General features: G+C 51.9%; 1 protein-coding gene across 4 annotated transcripts in view; it reads right to left on the bottom strand.

Moving 5' to 3' along the window:
- Positions 1-20437, bottom strand: part of TRPV1 (transient receptor potential cation channel subfamily V member 1) — a 43391-nt gene that overhangs the window by 2191 nt on the left and 20763 nt on the right. For 2 of the 4 annotated variants that reach the window (XM_030800716.1, XM_003277837.3), the window contains 9 exons: positions 19248-19427; positions 16776-16934; positions 14476-14568; positions 11928-11998; positions 9103-9268; positions 8627-8693; positions 5751-6073; positions 4157-4284; positions 3566-3681 (listed from right to left, as the gene is read on the bottom strand). In XM_030800716.1, coding sequence (XP_030656576.1) covers positions 3566-3681; positions 4157-4284; positions 5751-6073; positions 8627-8693; positions 9103-9268; positions 11928-11998; positions 14476-14568; positions 16776-16934; positions 19248-19427 — 1303 coding nt within the window. Of the gene's footprint in view, positions 1-3565; positions 3682-4156; positions 4285-5750; positions 6074-8626; positions 8694-9102; positions 9269-11927; positions 11999-14475; positions 14569-16775; positions 16935-19247; positions 19428-19969; positions 20003-20437 lie in introns of all 4 variants that reach the window. The other 2 variants (XM_030800718.1, XM_030800719.1) reach the window with 2 other exon arrangements.

Raw genomic sequence — 20437 nt, 5'->3', positions numbered from 1 at the left:
ACGCCGAGGCCTGTCCTGTGAGTGGCTCAACACCAGGGCAGCTCTGGGTGATGAGCACCAGCCAAAGAGGCAGGATTGGGTCCAGGCCCACTGGGTGACAGCCTGGGCGACAGAAGAAAACTCCGTCTCAAAAAACAAAAAATTATAAAGGTGCAATCAGGCAGCCTCCAACCATCCCCCATCCCTGCCCCCGTTAACATGGATGTGTATATCCCTGCCACTGGGTCAATGTCTTTATAAATATCACAGTGAATGTGCAGTGTTGTAAACCGCCCACAGTGTCATGCAAACGTAATAAAATCAACTGCCAAGTGAAACAGCAAATCTTGACAAAGATGTGGGATGTCACTAAATCAACAAGAGTGACACCGAAAAACTACTCAAATCACACGCAAAGCTATCTTTCAATAGCTCTCTGGCAAAGTTAGACCAGTTAACAATTGACAAAGAGATCATCAATAAGCATTATTACGGGATGCAGGGATTGCTTCTAACTAAACTCACAGGAAAAGCACACGATCGCAAGAGGCCTGTGGAAAAACCGATGGAGCCCTCGAGCAGTTTTCTAAAAACGAGCCTTTGATAAAATAGATTTTCGCTTCCAGCTATAATGGAGTATCTAGTACTGGGCTAGCTATCCTGCTGTCAACGATCACAAAACTAGGCAACATACGTGCAGCAAATGTTTTTCAGAGATAGGACATCAGGCAGTGAAAAACGGCAGTCCCTCAAATAACACCAACTTAGCAGCTAAAGATTTTTTAAAATTAAACATTAAAAAAAGGCAGGGCACGGTGGCTCACACCTGTCATCCCAACACTTTGGGAGACCAAGGTGGGCAGATCGACTGAGGTCAGGAGTTTGAGACCAGCCTGGCCAACATGGTGAAACCCTGTCTCTACTAAAAATATAAAAATTAGCCGGGTGTACACATATACACCATGGAATACTATGCAGCCATAAAAAAATGATGAGTTCATGTCCTTTGTAGGGACATGGATGAAGCTGGAAACCATCATTCTCAGCAAACTATTGCAAGGACAAAAAACCAAACACTGCATGTTCTCACTCATAGGTGGGAATTGAACAGTGAGAACTCATGGACACAGGAAGGGGAACATCACACTCCGGGGCCTGTTGTGGGGTGGGGGGAGTGGAGAGGGACAGCATTAGGAGATATACCTAATATAAATGACGAGTTAATGGGTGCAGTACCCCAACATGGCACATGTATACATATGTAACAAACCTGCATGTTGTGCACATGTACCCTAGAACTTCAAGTATAATAAAAAAAAAAAAAATTAGCCAGGTGTAGTGGCAGGTGCCTGTGGTCCCAGGTACTCAGGAGGCTGAGGTGGGAGGATCACTTGAACCCAGAAGGCGGAGGTTGCAGTGAGCCAAGATCGTGCCACTGCACTCCAGCCTGGGCAACAGAGCAAGACTCCATCTCAAAAATAAAATAAAATAAAAAATAAAAACTGCAATTCCCAAGAGAAGTGAAATTCACAAGGGGAGCCCTGTGATCTCCCTAACTTTCTGCCTAGGGACAATTTCCCCAACTACAACACAGGGAGCTGCAGTCGAAGAAGGGCATGGAATTGCCTTTGAGTTAAGAAGAAATCAAGAGCTGGGCAGCGGAAGCAGCTAGAATCTGTGGATCAGAGCACAGGAGAGGAGGAGGAAGGATTTATGGGGGTGGAAGCCCAGAAGTCTTTGGGGCAGATGGGTTCCCCACAATTCCTTGCTGAGAGCTGAGCTGTGCTAGTTCATGGTGTGACTGCATGAGGGTGACCAGAGAGGGGCTCAGAGTATTTAAGGGGTGTTAAGAAGGTCTCTGGGCCTCTGAGGCCCTCAGTACTACTCAACCTTTAACGTCTCTGTCCCACTTTCATAAAGATAGAAAACAGAATAGGGGCCAGGGGACAAGGGGTCAGAGGGAAGGGGACATGGAGTTATTATAAGGGAACAGAGTTTCCGTTTGGGATGATTAAAATGTTCTGGAAAAAGGCCGGGCACAGTGGCTCACGCCTGTCATCCCAAAGTGCTGGGGTGCACACGTGCAGAGTGAGGAACAGGGCTGAGGAGGCAGGGCGGGGTTGGGCTGCATCCCCTGGGGCGCTGAGGACAGGTGCCTGGGCTGGAGGCGCTGGTACAGCCACTTGCACGGGCCCAGTGAGCTGTCAGCCGTCAGCTGTGACAGCATGAGTGAGGCACCTGAGGTCAGGAGACCAGCCTGCCCAACATGGTGAAAACCCGTTTCTACTATAAAAATACAAAAATTAGCCAGGCGTTGGTGACACGCACCTGTAATCCCAGCTACTCGGGAGACTGAGGCAGGAGAATCGCTTGAAACCAGGAGGTGGAGGTTGCAGTGAGTCCAGATCACGCCACTGCACTCCAGCCTGGGCAACAGAGCGAGACCCCATCTCAAAAAAAAAAAAAAGTTCTGGAAATAGATAGTGGTGAGAGTTGTACAGTAATGTAAATGTACTTAATGACACTAAACTGTACACTTAAAAAGGATTTAAACGGCAAGTTTTAGGAGATAGATATTTTACCACAATTTTTTACAATTAAATACAAAGTAATTCAAAAACAAAGTGTTCAGGGTTGTAATTATAACTCAAAATTGGTCCACTATAAACTATGCCTGCTTCATTTTTAAGTAAGTGTCCTCAATTAGACATTTATTTAATATTTTCTATTAAATGTTTCCCAGTAACTGTTAAACAGCTTTCTTTCTGGTAGTAATTTTCCTCAGGGTTTTTCTATTTGTTCTTTTTTTTTGAGACAGCGTCTCGTTCTGTTGCCCAGGCTGGAGTGCAGTGGTGAGATCCCGGCTCACTGCAACCTCTGCCTCCCAGGTTCAACCGATTCTCCTGCTTCAGCCTCCCAAGTAGCTGGGATTACAGGTGACTGCCACCATGCCTGGCTAATTTTTGTATTTTTTTAGCAGAGATGGGGTTTCACCATGTTGGCCAAGCTGGTCTCAAACTCCTGGCCTCAGGCGATCCGCCCATCTCAGCCTCCCAAAGTGCTGGGATGACAGGCGTGAGCCACTGTGCCCGGCCTCCTTGGGGTTTTTCTGCTCAAGGCATCCCTTTTCCTCTTCTCACCCTCCCCCTCTTCTCCACCTGCCCAAATGTGTCCATGAGCGACAAGTGTTCCCGTCTGCCTGTTTGTGTCCGCACAGCCTCACAGAGCTATGACACATGCACACGTGCAGAGTGAGGGACAGGGCTGAGGAGGCAGGGCAGCCCATACAAGGAGGCAGGGCGGGGCTGGGCTGTGTCCCCTGGAGCGCTGAGGACAGGTGCCTGGGCTGGAGGCGCTGGCACAGCCACTTGCACGGGCCCAGTGAGCCGTCAGCTGTGCCAGCATGAGTGAGGCACTCGAGTCAACCCCTGACTATGTGCTCATGGCCGACGTCAGGAGCTGCTACAGCTCCTGGGTCCTGGGGGAATGAGGAGCCCGGCGAGGCGTGGGGAACCTGCAAAGCTCCCACTGCCCAATGTCAGGCCACCAGCCAAGGAGGCGCCAAGCACCGGCCCTCATGCCTCACCTCTGCTTGACCGCAGGGAGAAGCTCAGGGTGCGCTTGACACCCTCACAGTTGCCCGGGTCTTCGTTGATGATGCCCACGTTGGTGTTCCAGGTGGTCCAGTTCACCTCGTCCACCCTGCAGGGTAAGGGGTTGGGAGAGCCTGAGAGCTGTGCCCAGCTTCCCAGGCCGAGGGCTCTGCCCACAGGCCAAGCCCGAGAAACCCACCCATCAGGATGGAGACGTGGTGGGTTGGGGAGGGCAGAGAGGACTTGATTTTTGGACACCATCCTCAAAGATGTGATCTCTGACCATGCTGTGAGGCCCAGGGACTTTACATATTGGACGCCAGGCTCTGACCCTGCTCGCTAGACGACCCCTTCTGGACACCTCGAATTTTCCAGAATTCAGTGTCTGGGCCCCACCAGCTGAGATCTAAGATGGTCCCCGGTGCATGCCACAGCTGAGCTCAGGACGGCCCCAATCCCTACAGCTGGCGTTGGGAGAGCCTCCTGTGCTGATGAGCAGCCCCTCATGGAGGCCGAGGCAGGCTCTGTGTCCACAGGGGAGCCCTGAGGCACCCAAGCTGATTCAGGTGGAGCCTGGGCATTACCTGAAGCACCACCTGTAGTCGTCCTTGCCATCAGGGGTGTATCCCACCTGCAGCAGCTTGCCTGAGCGGAAGGCCTTCCTCATGCACTTAAGGAAGCTCTTCTCCGTGTCCAGGATGGTGATGGCTCTCTGCAGGAAGACACCAAGGGCAGAGGAGCTGAGGGGCAGAGGGTGCATCCCAGGGCCACCCTGGCTGCCAGTATCCACCTCCCCAGGAGCTCTCCCAGACCCAGATGCCCCCGGGGTGGTTGTCCAGTGCCCTCCACGCTAGCTTTGTTTCTGTAGCCTGGCGGGGGTACACTCTATGCAAGGGGCACAGACCTGTCCAGGTGCCACTGGTCCCTGCTGGGCCTGGGCAGGGCAGCCCCAGGAGTGATACGGAGTGTCCCAGACCCTGCCCTGAGGAGCTCACAAGGGGCAACATAGGGTAGGGGCTGAGAGCATATAGCCGGGCGCAGTGGCTCACGCCTGTAATCCCAGCACTTTGGGAGGCCAAGGCAGGCAGATCACCTGAGGTCAGGAGTTCAAAACCAGCCTGGCCAACATAGTGAAACCCCATCTCTACTAAAAATATAAAAATTAGCTGGGTGTGGTGGCGGGCGCCTGCAATCCCAGCTACTAGGGAGGCTGAGGCAGAAGAATTGCTTGAACCCAGGAGGCAGAGGTTGCAGTGAGCCGAGATCGCGCCGATGTACTCCAGCCTGGGCGACAACAGCGAAACTCCATCTCAGAAAAAAAAAAAAAAAAAGGGCCGGGCGCGGTGGCTCACGCTTGTAATCCCAGCACTTTGGGAGGCCGAGGCGGGCGGATCACGAGATCAGGAGATCGAGACCACGGTGAAACCCCGTCTCTACTAAAAATACAAAAAAATTAGCCGGGCGTGGTGGCGGGCGCCTGTAGTCCCAGCTACTCGGGAGGCTGAGGCAGGAGAATGGCGTGAACCTGGGAGGCGGAGCTTGCAGTGAGCCGAGATTGCGCCACTGCACTCCAGCCTGGGCGACAGGGCGAGACTCCGTCTCAAAAAAAAAAAAAAAAAAAAAAATAAAAAGGAACAGTCATAGAATCCACATCACAGGACTGTTGTGAGGATTAAATGAGATCAGGTGAGACAGACACTTAGTACAGTCCCTATCACAGAGAAAGTGCTTCTTCATAAGAACAAAACTTACTATTAGTAGTTGGGGATGCAGATGTGACCCACGGGGCTCAGAAATGTAGCTGTCAGGGCCCTGCCTCACGGTAGCTGCTCCCCCGAGTCTGGCCTCTGGTGCCCACCTTACACCAGGCTCCTCTGAGGTGGATGCCCTGTGGGGCTGAGCCCTCCCCCTTCTTCCCTCCAGGACCACCCGGACCACAGCCAAGCACGGTGTCTATAAACCCCAGCTGAGCTCCTCTGCCCCTGAGCAGGTGCTGGGCTGGGGAACTTGCTGGAAGTCCACTGAGGGAGGTGCTGAGGCTGGATCCCCGGGCCTGGCCGGGCTTTCTGCTCCCTCCTCAAATCCTGCAGGGCTCATGTGCCCAGCTGGGTAAGGCAGCGGGTAGAGAGGCCCACACCCTCCTGGCCACACACTGCCCCCACCCACCCACCCACCCACCTGCAGCTTCCAGATGTTCTTGCTCTCCTGTGCGATCTTGTTGACAGTCTCACCCATGAGGGCGATGAGCATGTTGAGCAGGAGGATGTAGGTGAGAATTACGTAGGCCAGCAGCAGGATGATGAAGACAGCCTTGAAGTCGTAGTTCTCGGTGAACTCCAGGTCGCCCATGCCGATGGTGAACTTGAACAGCTCCAGGCAGGTGGAGTACAGGCTGTTGTAGGAGCTATCGGGGGGCCTGCAGCCAGGCCCCCGCCACCTGTGCGACGTGGACTCAGACGGCAGGGAGTCGTTCTTCCCATCTTCGATCAGCGTCACCACCGCTACAGGGCACGGGGAGGGCGGGGTGCCACTGGATAGAAGCCAATATCCCAGGTCCCCTGACATACACCCTCCTGCTCAGCCTCAAATAACTTTGTGAGAAGTTATTTTTAAAGCACCCCTTCTTTAAAACTATCAAAAATTTTTCATAGTATATTTTTAAGAATTTTATCATCATCTGCTAGAAAAATAAATATATAAATCTCTATGTGCAATGTGAATACAGCCACCTTTGTGCAGTGCACAACCTGCTTAACCATACATGTCGGCTCTGGCTCCACACCTGCTTTGTCTATCACACCCTGTTGGCCTGCATCCCTCAGAGGTCCATTTTGCTCCATGAGCACTGAGCAGCTCAGAGCAAAATGACCTCTCCCCATGTGCTGCCTGCTTCTATGGGAAGTGTGGCCCAGAGCCTGAGAGCCTCTGCAGCAGCTATGCATCACGGTTGCTGCCTATCAGTATCCACTAACCCCCTGGCCTACTCCCTTCCTGTACCTACTGAAATGCAGGGCCTTCAGACCCAGGTGCCAGAGCCCACACCTATTAGGTCTCTCCTAGTCACAGGTGCCCATCCCTCCCAGCCAGAGATTCCAACGCAAGTGGCAGGGTGGGGACAGGGAGGATGCACCACGTGAACCATGTAACTGTGGGACTCGGATGAGCATCAAAGCAGGGTCCAGTGCTCAAAAAACGATGTGGAGGCCCCGGGCGTGGTGGCTCACGCCTGTAATCCCAGCACTTTGGGAGGCTGAGGCAGGCAGATCACCTGAGGTCAGGAGTTTTGAGACCAGCCTGGCCAACATGGTGAAACCCCGTCTCTACTAAAAATACAAAACATTAGCCGGGCGTGGTGGCAGGTGCCCGTAGTCCCAGCTACTCGGGAGGCTGAGGCAGGACAATGGTGTGAACCCTGGGAGGCGGAGGTTGCAGATCGCGCCACTGCACTCCAGCCTGGGCAACAGAGCGAGACTCTATCTTAAAAAAAAAAAAAAAAGATGTGGACATGTCAAAAGAGCACAGGAGCCAGCTGGAAGAGACTCCAGTGCCTAATCTCAGACAATTTGAATATAAAATAAAAGAGGATAGTAAGGATTATAACCCATTTAACAAAGTGAGAATCCATGAAAACACAAGACTCCATGAGGCCATTCTGATACAAATAAATACATAGAAATGGGGAATGGTTAGCTCTCCTCTATAATAGAACGCCAGGTAATAAATGCAGAAGCAATGATGGAGTTAGAAGATCATCTTCTCCGGGCGCGGTGGCTCACGCCTGTAATCCCAGCACTTCAGGAGGCCAAGGCAGGCGGATCACCTGAGGTCAGGAGTTCGAGACCAGCCTGAGCAACATGGTGAAACCCCATCTGTACTACAAATATAAAAATTAGCCGGGCATGGTGATGGGCAGCTGTAATCCCAGCTACCCAGAAGGCTGAGGCAGGAGAATTGCTTGAACCTGGGAGGCGGAGGTTGTAGTGAGCAGAGATGGCACCACTGCATTCCAGCCTGGGCGACAGACAGAGACTCCTTCTCAAAAAAAAAAAAAAAAAAAATCATCATGTGGCCACCATCATAGGATGAAGTGATTCAGGTAAGACTCATCAACGGCTGCTAAAACTCCTGGGTGAAAGCCTGATGAGAAACAGGCTAGTCACATAGTTTCAAAGCATCTCCTTGAAAAGTATCCATTACAAAGGTAAACATAGTAGCTTTATAGTGGAAAAGTCCGGCAGATCCACCAAAACCAAGTCATCAAAGCTAACGTCACCAGAAGTGAGACAGACGTCACGTGACTCCCAATAAAACACACAGCAGAAGACACACATCGCTTCTTGATATTCTGGCCAAAAATGGATGCCCGGCTATAATCATGAGGAAACATCAGACACACCCGAATTGAGAAACATTGTCAAAACCACTGGCCTCTACTCATTACAAATTCTGAGGTCGCAAATGACAAGGGATGACACAGGAACTGCCCTGGATTAAAGGAGACTAAGGCCAGGTGCGGTGGCTCACGCCTGTCATCCTAGCACTTTGGGAGGCTGAGGCGGGTGGATCACAAGGTCAGGAGTTTGCAACCAGCCTGGGCAACATGGTGAAACCCCATCTCTACTAAAATACAAAAAGTTAGCCGGGCATGGCGGTGCGCACCTGTAGTCCCAGCTACTCGGGAGGCTGAGGTAGGAGAATTGCTTGAACCCGGGAGGCGGAGGTTGCAGTGAGCCGAGGTCGCGCCACTGCACTCCAGCCTTGGCGACAGAGCGAGCCTCCATCTCAAAAAAAAAAAAAAAGTTGAAAAAACAGCTGAGCCAAAATGCTGTGCGGCAGCTACAGCACTTCCAGCCTGGAAAATTCTTAAAGCATTTTATATAACACGTGGCCAAGTCCTGGGGCTCATTTCCGTGTGTCCTCTGTCCACCCTCTCAGTCACCTGCAGACACGCAACTGCCCACCCGGTGCCTTCTCATTCAGCTCCTGGCAGAGTCTTCAGAAGGCTCAGCCAAGCCGGACCCCTGCCCTCCCCCAACCCTGACCAAGCTCATTACCTGTGGAAAACCCAAACAAGAAGACGACGTAGACGAACATGAAACGGCACAGGTCTCTCAGGATCATCTGCAGGAGACAGCGGGCTCATCAGAGCCCAGGCCAGGCCCAGGAGGAGCTGAGAGAAGAGCTGGGCCGCATCGGCCTGGGGATGCATCTTGAGAACGTGCAGGACGGTTTGCTTTGCTGGTTCTCAGCTCAGGGGTCATGAGGGAGTCACCCACCCTTCCCCCATGGCCTTTGCTCTGGTCGGGAGATGGAGGCCTGGTGTGCAGAGGGGTCAGGTTTCAGGGGACCCCCCCCCTACACACACCTGGGTCAGGGCAAGATTGCTTGATTCTTGGAAAATGGGCTGGGGGCTAAAGCAGCCCCTTCCCAGGCACGACAGGCAGGATGGGTGGAGTTCTTGGGTCAGCATCTCACACGCCGACGAGGTAAGCGGGCTCTGAGGAGACCCACTGGGGCCCAGGGCACCCACCTTCTCTATCATGACGGCGTAGATGCCCATCTGCTGGAAACCGCGGGTGTAGTAGAGCATATTGGTCCAGCCCAAGGCCAGGGAGAACACCATGGAAGCCACGTACTGCTTGAGGTGGCTGAAGTACAGCACCACGGTGGCCAGCATGAACAGTGACTGCAGAAAGCTGAGGGTGGAGGGGCAGAAAGCACCGTCTATGGGAACCCGGGAGGCCTGGCACCCCCAGAACAAAAGGCCACAGGCTGCTCAGAGACCCAGACTGCAGGCCGCGATAGGAGCTAGGGTTGGGCTGTCCTGACTCCTTCAGCCCAGGCGTTCTCCGTGGAAGCAGCATCGTCCCCAAGGAGCAGAAACTGGCTTGATGAGGAGCTGTGCAAAATCTCACTCTCCTTATGTATAAAGCACAGATATAAATACAGTACATAAAGGCCAGGCACAGTAGCTCACGCCTTTAATCCCAGCTCTTTGGGAGGCCGAGGCACACGGAGCACAAGGTCAGTAGTTCGAGGCCAGCCTGACCAACATAGTGAAGTCCCACCTCTACTAAAAATTAAAAAAAAAAAAAAATTAGCCAGGCCTGGTGGTGCACACCTGTAATCCCAGCTACTCAGGAGGCTGAGGCAGGAGAATCACTTGCACCCGGGAGGCGGAGGTTGCAGTGAGCCGAGATCATGCCACTGCACTCCAGCCTGGGAGACAGAGCGAGACTCTGTCTCAAATAAATAAATAAATAAATAAAGTACATAAAAGGATATATAGTGGCCAGGCGTGGTGGCTCACACCTGTAATCCCAGCACTTTGGGAGGCAGATCACTTGAGGTCAGGAGTTCAAGACCAGCCTGGCCAACACAGTGAAACCCCGTCTCTACTAAAAATACAAAAATTAGCTGGACAAGGTGCACCCCTCTAATCCCAGCTATTGGGGACGCTGAGGCAGGAGAATCGCAATGCTGTGTAGAACATTGCTTCTCTTAGGCAGGTAAATCAGTGTGTGCTAAACCTACAGACCTTGCCTCTTGAGTTTGCCTTTTGGGGCTAAAGTATGGGTATCTCAAGATTGGGGGAAAACAGGGGAAAAGAACCCATTCGACCGAAAAGATGCCTGCACTCCTATGTTTATCAAAGCACTATTCACAATAGCAAAGCATGGAATCAATCCAGGTGCCCATCAATGGTAGACTGGATAATCAAAATGTGGTACGTATATACCACGGAATACTATGCAGCCGTAAAAAAGAATGAAATCATGTCCTTCGCAGCAACATGGATGCAGCTGGAGGCCATTATCCTAAGCAAATTAACACAGAAACAGAAAACCAAATCCCACATGTTCTCGCTCATAAGTGGAGCGAAACACTGGGTACCCACAAGCACAAAGACGGGAACAATAAACACTTAGGATTCCAAAAGTGGGGCAGCCGGGAGAGGGACAAGGGTTGAAAAACTACCTATCAGGTACTATGTTCACTACTTGGCTGACCAGATCATTAGACCCCCAGACCTCAGCATCATACAATATACCCACCTAACAAACCTGCACATATACCCCAAAATCTAAATTCGTTAAAAAAAATTTAAAATAAAAAAAGTGTACCTTTCACGATCATGTAAAATAAAGCTGATTCTAGTTTTACTTGTCCAAAAAAAAAAAAATTGGGTGAAAGGATGCGGTTTGTGAGTCCTACGGACAAGCTAGCTGCAAGAGGATTCGAAATTATTCCTTGCTCTTCCAGGAGGGAAGAGCTCAGGACAGGGGCTCTGAGCCGAGATCCCAGGAGACAGGTCCTGGAAGGCCCTCGGTGCACACTGGGGCTTGAGGCTCTGGCTTACTTTCTGAAGGAAGGAGGTTTCCTGCCACATCCACACTGTTCTATTTATTTATTTAGAGATGGAATCTCGCTCTGTTACCTAGGCTGGAATGCAATGGCGCAATCTGGGCTCACTGCAACCTCCGTCTCCCGGGTTCAAACAATTCTCCCACCTCAGCCTCCCGAGTAGCTGGGATTACAGGTGCGTGCCACCATGCCTGGCTAATTTTTATATTTTTAGTAGAGATGGGGTTTCACCATGTTGGCCAGTCTGGTCTTGAACTCCTGACCTCAAGTGATCCACCCGCCTCAGCCTCCCAAAGTGCTGGGATTACAGGCCTGAGCCACTGCGCCCGGCCATCCAAACTGTTCTAGAACTGTGCTTTCACTCATCTGCTTCCTCCTAAAGCAGCGGTTCTCAACCAGGAGTGATTCTGGCACCACCCCCCAAAACAAGTGAGGGGCCTTTGGCCATATCTGGAAATGTTCTTGATTGTCAAGACTGGGGGATGGGGAAGAGCTCCAGGCATCTGCGAGTAGAGGCCAGTGATGCCGCCACATATTCTATAACGCACAGGGCAGCCCCCACCACCACCACCACAACTAAGCACTATCCAGTCCAAAATATCAACAGTGTCAAGGTTGCAGAACCCCCCATTAAAGATAGGAAACTCCCCAAAGGCGGGCGCCATGTCTGTTTCATCCAGTATTCCAGGGCCAACCCCGCGAATGGCAGATGGATGGACAACGAGTGGGAAGGTGAACGAGGGTCCGTCTCACTTGGACTGTAACTCACGGCACGGTTTCTCAATCCCTGGCCCCTGGCACATACCTGGCACAGAGCAGGCCCTCAGTATTCATTCGTCCCCCGAGTATGTATTGAGTGCCTTCCGTCATTCCCTCAGCATGTTCCTTGAGGTCCACTGTGTGCCAGGCCCGGCGTGAGTGAGAGCTCAAGTGAGAACTGACTTCGGTCACCTGGGGACTGGACTGGGAATGAGTCAAAGTGTCACTTACAAAAGCATCTCACTGTAGCTATCCACAAACAGGGTCTTCATCGATGGCCGCCTCTGCAGGAAATACTGAATCTGCAGGTAAACAGAGAGAGTAAGATCCCAGGCAATGCTCGATGTGGCTAAATGGTGAGCGCTCAGATGCTTCCTAAATGGCACCACAATGGGGTGGCCGAATGTGTGAAAGCACAGATTGTGAAAAGAGCAGACCGGCATGGGTCAGGCCAATGGGTGACACTACGTGGCCCAGTCAGTAGAGATGGTTAAAAATACACAGTGGAAGCCGGGCGCGGTGGCTCACGCCTGTCATCCCAGCACTTTGGGAGGCCAAGGTGGATGGATCACCTGAGGTCAGGAGTTCGAGACCAGCCTGGCCAACATGGTGAAATCCAGTCTCTACTAAAAATACAAAACAATTAGCTGGGCGTGGTGGCGGGCACCTGTAATCCCAGCTACTCATGAGGCTGAGGCAAGAAAATCGCTTGAACCCAGGAGGCAGAGGTTGCAGTGAGCCAAGATGGTGCCACTGCACTCCAGCCTGGGTGACAGCGAGCCTCCGTCTCAAAAAAAAAATTACACAGTGGATTTACAACTATACCCAGAAGTACAGACAGGAAGGAAAATCATTAAAATGTTATCAGTTGCTGTATTGAATTGAGCAAATTGTTTTCTTCTTTCTAATTGGAGCTTTTTCCTATTTTTTTTTTTAAGAGATCAGAATCTCACTATGTTGCCCAGGCTGGTCTCAAACTCCTGGCCTCAGCCTCCCAAGTAGCTGGGATTACAAGCATGAGCCACTTTTTTCTTAATTTTTCACATGCCGTGCATACTTTTTTCTTAATTTTAAGTAAGTGTTAAAATAAAAATTCTTGTAACGAGCCGCCACTGTCAGCCGTGAGTCCTGTCCAAGACACCCCCACACTTCTGCTCCCTCCCACAGGCCAATCCTGCTTTTGCCATTCCAGCCACACTTGCTACTGTGGTGCTGTACTTTACTGTAATGTAAGCCATGAGTGTGAAAAGAAAGACAGTTGTCTCTGTGAAGACAAAGTTCGATGACAGAACAATTCCATAAAGGTGAGTGACTTAAAAAAAAAACTGGATAGAGCTTACACCAAAAAAGACTGGGGGATAAAAATCACAATCGAAGGCCAGGCACAGTGGCCCAAGCCTGTAATCGCAGCACTTTGGGAGGCCAAGGCGGGCAGATCACGAGGTCAGGAGATCGAGACCATCCTGGCTAACATGGTGAAACCCCGTCTCTACTAAAAATACAAAAATTAGCCGGGCGTGGTGGCGTGCACCTGTAGTCCCAGCTACCCGGGAGGCTGAGGCAGGAGAATGGCGTGAACCCGGGAGGCGGAGCTTGCAGTAAGCGCAGATCGTGCCACTGCACTCCAGCCTGGGCGACAGAGCAAGACCCCGTCTCAAAAAAAAAAAAAAAAAAGTCACAGTGGAGCCCGGGCGTGGTGACGGCTTCCTGTAGTTAGTTCCACCTACTCCAGAGGCTGAGGTGGGAGGAACACTTGAGCCCAGGAGACGGAGGTTAAAGTGAGCCATGATCACGCCAATGCACTCCAGCCTGGGTGACACAGCAAGACCCCATCTTATAAAAATTAAAAAAAAAAACAAACAAACCATGATCATCTCAAATTCTACATTCAGACTGTTTTTGTACGCATCTAAGTTCCCACTGTTCTTTAAAGAAGCTGAAACTAGAAATCTTAGATTATATAAATATGGTTTTTGCAAGAAAGGTGACGTAAAATCTGAAACAGTGAGTCCCACATTCAAAGAAAAGATTACTCCTGCATTAAAAAAAAAAAAAAATGGCCAAGGATTGCACATGTTTGAGTTTCCAGTTAAAAATAAAACAATTCCTTGCTGGTGTGATGGCTCATGCCTGTAATCCCAGCACTTTGGGAGGCTGAGGCAGGTGGATCACCTGAGGTCAGGAGTTCAAGACTATCCTGGCTAACATGGTGAAACCCCGTCTCTACTAAAAATACAAAAAAATTAGCCGGGTGTGGTGGCAGGCGCCTGTAATCCAGCTACTCAGGAGGCTGAGGCAGGAGAATTGCTTGAACCCAAGAGGCGGAGGTTGCAGTGAGCCGACATCGTGCCACTAGCCTCCAGCCTGGATGACAAAGCGAAACTCCATCTCAAAAAAAAAAAAAGATTCTAGTATGCATGGAGATTTCCTTCATTGCTCAGAGCTTTAACAGATTGGTTTAACTAAAAAACTACCAGTCATGATCCTATCACTTAAGAGGCCTCCGCTCTACCCCTGTAATTAAATATTCCATTCCGTGGAGTGGCTGGAGTATCTATTTTCAAGCTTGCCTGCCTTGGGCCCATGGAGATGCCCTGAGCACCCTCCCGCCCCGCGGTGACTGACTGAAGGGCTCTCATCTTCACCTCTGCGTCTCTCAGCTCCCCAACCAGGGCCATTATGTGTCTGATGAATTAAAAAGTGAGTGAGCACTGAGGCATTCTCTTGGCTTTTTGTTTTGGTGATAATGGAAATTCACAATGTGGGAAGGAATGCTTACCCCTCGGAAAAAGAAGTAGACTCCTCCTAACACAGACAGGATCTCTCCAGTTACTCGGAAATAGTCTTCAGTTTTTTCCATCTTAAAGGGAGGCTGTGAGATGCAGAGAAGTTGGTGACTCCATTTACTCATTCAGTCATTCAACAAACATGGACCAGGTACCAAGCCCTGTGATGAAACCATAGTCCCTGCCCAGGAGGCACAGCCTCCATCGGGGGAAGGACACACAAAGACAGTGTTATTAGGGAGTGCCCACAAGAAGGCCCCTCTGTGGGCCTGATTCCCCAAAATGGCAGCCTGCAGGTGCCAAGCAGAGCATCTTACAATGCTGTGCCGCCTCCCAGGCAATGTCCCAGCAGGCCCGGAGCTCCTCCTCGCTGGGAGCAGAGTGACGGGCAGCAGGGTAATGGACAGGTGGAAGCACTCTCACGGACCCCAGGCCACACACATCCCGCCACCACCCCAGCCCATGGCCAGCCTCCCACGAGTGTCAGGGACTCCCGCTGACCATGGAGGGAGAGACTGTGCCACACACACTCGTGGTTGTCACCCTTGTGTTTCAGTTGCCATTTCCTGGAGTGGGTCACCATCCACATTTCCTAAGCACTAGTTCATCAGCTTGCCTTACCAGCACATTTTTCTCTTAAAAGGAAGTCACTGGCCAGGTGCAGTGGCTCACACCTGTAATCCCAGCACTTTGGGAGGCTGAGGCAGGCGGATCACCTGAGGTCGGGAGTTCGAGACCAGCCTCCAACATGGAGAAACCCCATCTCTACTAAAAATACAAACTTAGCCGGGCGTGGTGGCTCATGGCTATAATCCCAGCTACTTCGGAGGCTGAGACAGGAGAATCACTTGAACCCCAGAGCCAGAGGTTGCGGTGAGCCAAGGTGGCACCACTGCACTCCAGCCTGGGCAACAGAGCGAGACTCCGTCTCAAAAAAAAAAAAAAGGAAGTCATTATGTGGCCTTAATAGGTGGAGAGAAATCGGGTTTCATGCAATTATGAAGTTGAGTTTTTAAAGTAAATGTGCAGCCGGGCACAGTGGCTCACACCTATAATCCCAGCACTTCGGGAGGCCGAGGCAGGCGATCACTTGAGGTCAGGAGTTCAAGACTAGCCTGGCCAATATGGTGAAATCCCATCTCTACTAAAAATATAAAAATAAGCTGGGCATGTTGGTGGGTGCCTGTAGTCCCAGCTACTCGGGAGGCTGAGGCAGAAGAGTCACTTGAACTCGGGAGGTGGAGGTTGCAGTGAGCTGAGATCGCGCCACTGCACTCCAGCCTGGGTGATGGAGCGAGACTCCGTCTCAAAAAAAAAAAAAAAAATTAAGTAAGTAAACTTGTAAAGTGCCCTGGAAACCAAAGCAGCAAATTAAGTGCCCTGGGTATCCAACACGAAGGACTAAGTCCAGAAGTTCGATGAGGTCTTGGCTCTTGGCAGAGGAAAAATCTGGTCTCAGGCTAATTTGATGGATGGCCCAGGGCCTGGCACAGAGCTGCTCAAAAGTCTAAATCCAGGGAATGAATAATGAGCAAGTGGGTGAATAAAAGAGGGCAGGCAAGCAGGATGATGATGGGCTCTGGGCTTACACCAGCCCACATCCCTGGGGACCCCCAGGCCAGAGGTGAACCCTGTCCCGAGCCCAGATTTCTGCGTGATTTCTTTTTCTTTCTTTTTTTTTTTTTTTTTTTTGAGACACAGTTTCACTCTTGTTGACCAGGCTGGAGTGCAGTGGTGCCATCTCAGCTCATTGCAACCTCTGCCTCCCAGGTTTAAGCGATTCTCCTGCCTCAGACTCCTGAGTAGCTGGGATTACAGGCAGGCACCACCACACCTGGCTAATTTTGTATTTTTAGTAGAGATGGGGTTTCACCATGTTGGTCAGGCTGGTCTCGAACTCCAGACCTCAGGTGAACTGCCCGCCTCGGCCTCCCAAAGTGCTGGGATTACAGGCGTGAGCCACCAAGCCCGGCCCCTGCATGCTTTCTAACCAAGTACACCCCCATCTGCAATCAGGGACCTGAGTCACCACACACTCAGCCCCACAGGACCTCAAGGCTAAAGGAGAGGGACTGAGAAGCGGGAAGGGGGCGCGTCGCCCATACAGCCTGAGGCAGGGGAGATGGGCGCAGGGATACAAGGTTCTCCAGGTTCTCCATCCATCGCTCCCGCAAGCCGGGAAGGAGTCCAGGGCAGAGCCTGGGCCTGGGGTTGAGGAGGCCTCTCCGGAACGCCCACACCCCTTCCCCATCACCCGCAGCCTCGCCCACGAGGCCTGAGCCTCTGGCCGCACCAAGCCATCCACGGGCCTGTAGTAGGCAGCCATGGTGAAGATGATCATGTACAGGCAGTAGATCAAGAAGTTGAAGTAGAAGATGCGCTTGACGAATCTGTCCCACTTGTCCTGCAGGAGTCGGTTCAGCGGCTCCACCAAGAGCATGTCATGGCGATTCTAGGGGGAGCGGAGAGAAGTGAGGTTCCCTCCTGCAGCAGGAACTCCTCGCACCCCCACGCCAGCCCGTGGTGCCCCTCACAGCCATGTGGCCCGCACAGTCCTCAGCCCACGGAGCAGGTGAGACGGGAGGTCTGAGCCAGCCGGCAGCCAGAGCCTGGGGCTGGTCCCAGCACTGCCGCGGCTCCCGGAGGGACCTGCCCTCTTGGCCTCAGTGTCCCCAAAGGTGCAGTGAATGGGGTGAAAGTGGACAGGCTCTTAAGTGCTCACTTAATGGCCCACAGCACTGCCCAACAGTCTATACCCACCGTCTCTAATAACTCACTCCCGAGAGCCCACAGGAATGGGAAGTCGTTGGCTTAGGAAGAGCCTGGGCATGAGGGGCTGAGGGCAGGCAGGAAAGAGCCTCTGGGTCCTCACTTCTCACATTTCCAGCCCTGGGTCAGGCAGGGCGGCAGGGAACTAGGAGGCCCTTCCTCCCCAGGAGGGCCCAGTGCCTCATGCCATCATTACAAGTATGCTTTGGGGCAAATGTATCATATCCAGAGATTTTGATAAAGTTCAAATAGGCCGGGTATAGTGGCTCACGCCTGTAATCTCAACACTTTGGGAGGCCGAGGCGGGTGGATCACTTGCGGTCAGGAGTTCAAGACCAGCTTGGCCAACATGGTGAAACTCTTTCTCTACAAAAAATACAAAAATCAGCCAGGCATGGTGGCAGGTGCCTGTAATCCCAGCTACTTGGGAGGCTGAGGCGGGAGAACTGCTTGAGCCCCAGGAGGCAGAGGTTGCAGTGAGCTGAGATCACGCCACTGCACTCCAGCCTGGGTGACAGAGCGACACTCTGTCTCAAAATATAAAATAACATAAAATAAAATAAAACAACATAAAACAACATAAAATAAAATAAAATAAAATAAAAATAAGTTCAAGTATCCCTGAGACTGATGAGCAAAATCAGATCATCCCAGCCTCCCTCAGGCCATCGAGTCCAACCCCCACCCCAAACTTAAGCTCCCTCAGAGAGGTTCCTGATCAGTGTCTTCTTGAATACCTCTGGGGATGGGAAACCCCTTCCTGCCTCAAGAGGCTATGGAGGCTCACTGCCTGTAGGGAATACCTCTTCTTTGGTCTTCTCTCCTTTCCACTAGTGGTCCTGGCTCTGCCCTAGGGTCCCCAGGACAAGTCCACACTCCTTGTCCCTGAGAGCCTTCAGAGACATGAAGATGTCAGTGGTGGTCCCAGAGCCTCTCCCCCAGGTCAAATACTGCAGTCCTTGTTGAGGCCACCTCCTATCTGGGCCACTCGTCTGGGAACGCTTGTATCCAGCACTCTGAGTTGGAGGCCCAGGTTCAGGATGGCAGCCCAGGGGGGGCAGAGCAGACCAGGCCTCTCCCAGCCCCAGACTCGGCTCCTGTAAAGGCAACCTCTGACCGGTGAGACGTCGTGGAAGCCGCTCACTGCTGATGGCACAGACTCCGGCCCCCAAGTCTGCCTTAGGAGCTCAGAGCATCACCTTAGAAAGAAGGGACAGGTAAGGTGGCCTTTCCAAACGGCGTGGCAGGATGGATTACTCACCAAGTAACACGAAGACATTCATTTGGAGCCAAAATATTTAAGTAAGATGCCTACTTCACACCTACACAAAAATAAATTCTTGTCCTGGCGCAGTGGTTCGCACCTGTAATCCCAGCACTTTGGGAAGCCAAGGAGGGCGGATCACCTGAGGTCAGGAGTTCGAGACCAGCCTGACCAACATGGAGAAACTCCATCTCTATTAAATACAAAAAGTTAGCCAGGTGTGGTGGCGCGTGCCTGTAATCCCAGCCACTTGGGATTCGAGGAGAATCGCTTGAACCTGGGAGATGGAGGTTGCAGTGAGCCAGGATGGCACCATTTCACTCCAGCCTGAGTAACAAGGGCAAAACTTCGTCTCAAAAAAAAAAAAAAGAAAAGAAAAATCCACAAGCCCTGCCATCAAGTGAAAAAAAAAATGGTTGTACATTGTGTATAATCTGATCCCATTTATGTAAACAAAATGAAACTGTGCATTTTTAAATAGTATAAAAGGAAGGTCCTTTTGTCTATGCACCTCTGAAACGTTTCTGTTTTTACGGGATGATAATCATGTATGGTTGCTATGCTCAGGGAAAAGTCAGTGGGCATGAATGGGGACGTGAGGCTGCAGGGCCTGGGCTGGGGGGCAGCAGGCTTTCACTCATGAGAAGCCAGCTGGAGCTGGACCAGGGGCTGCGATTGGGGCTGGGGTGCAGAGGCCCTGAGGCCCTCCCTGGCTGTGGCCCAGCCACTCACAGGGGTGTCGCTGCTGCTGTAGGCGATCACCTCCAGCACCGAGTTCTTCTCGCAGGTGTCGATGCAGGACAGGTCGTACAGCGAGGAGTGCACGGGCCCGTAGGCCCACTCGGTGAACTTCCTGGACAGGTGCCTGCACTCAGGCTCCTGGATCTCCCGCTGGAGAATATAGGCCAAGACCTGCCACCGGGGAGCAAGAGCCCGTCAGAGGCCAGCCCCAGGCTCCGCCTCAGACAGTACCTCAACAACCAGCTCTGCTTCCCAGCTCAGCTGGTGGCCCCACCCAAGCCCCAGGCGAGTCTCCACCCACTCCTGACCACCATCGAGATCAACCAGCCGACCGGGCATGGTGGCTCACGCCTGTAATCCCAGCACTTTGGGAGGCTAAGACAGGTGGATCACCTGAGGTCAGGATTTTGAGACCAGCCTGGCCAACATAGCAAAATCCTGTTTCTCCTGAAAATACAAAAAAAATTAGCCGGGCATGGTGGCGTGTGCCTGTAATCCCAGCTACTTGGGAGGCTGAGACAGGAGAATCACTTGAACCTTCGAGGCAGAGGTTGCAGTGAGCCGAGATTGTGCCACTGCACTCCAGCCTGGGCAACAAGAGCGAAACCAGATCTCAAAAAAAAAAAGTCAACCAGCCAGCTGCCTCGGATACTACCTGCACCATATCAGGCCCACCATCCCCTCACAGCAAGACCCCAGCTCTACCATCTCACCATGAAGGACAGTGGTGGTCCATTCTCGATAACCTCAAGCCAGAAAGAAATAAAGAGAATGCAAGAAATGAGAGCCAGATGGGGTGGCTCATGCCTGTAATCCCAGCTACTTGGGAGGCTGAGGTGGGAGGATCACTTGAGGCCAGGAGTTGGAGGCCTGTCACCAGGAGCCACCAGCTGGAGCTGGGAGCTGGAGCCACCAGCCTTGTTACCTAAAGCTCCTGCCTGCCATGCTCCTGCCTGCCATGGAAAAACACCAACAGCTTTTCTCTTTTTCTTTTCTTTTTTTTTTTGAGACAGAGTCTTGCTCTGTCACACAGGCTAGAGTGCAGTGGCGAAATCTCAGCTCACTGCCACCTCCGCCTCCCAAATTCAAGTGATGCTTGTGCCTCAGCCTCCTGAGTAGCTGGAATTATAGGCACCTGCCACCATGCCTGGCTAATTTTTGTATATTTAGTAGAGGTTTCA

Source organism: Nomascus leucogenys, chromosome 19 (genome assembly GCF_006542625.1).
Source record: "Nomascus leucogenys isolate Asia chromosome 19, Asia_NLE_v1, whole genome shotgun sequence".
In the NCBI taxonomy this organism is placed as follows: Eukaryota; Metazoa; Chordata; class Mammalia; order Primates; family Hylobatidae; genus Nomascus; species Nomascus leucogenys.
The sequence above is the reverse complement of the archived record's forward strand: the minus strand, read 5'-3'. Positions and strand labels throughout refer to the sequence as shown.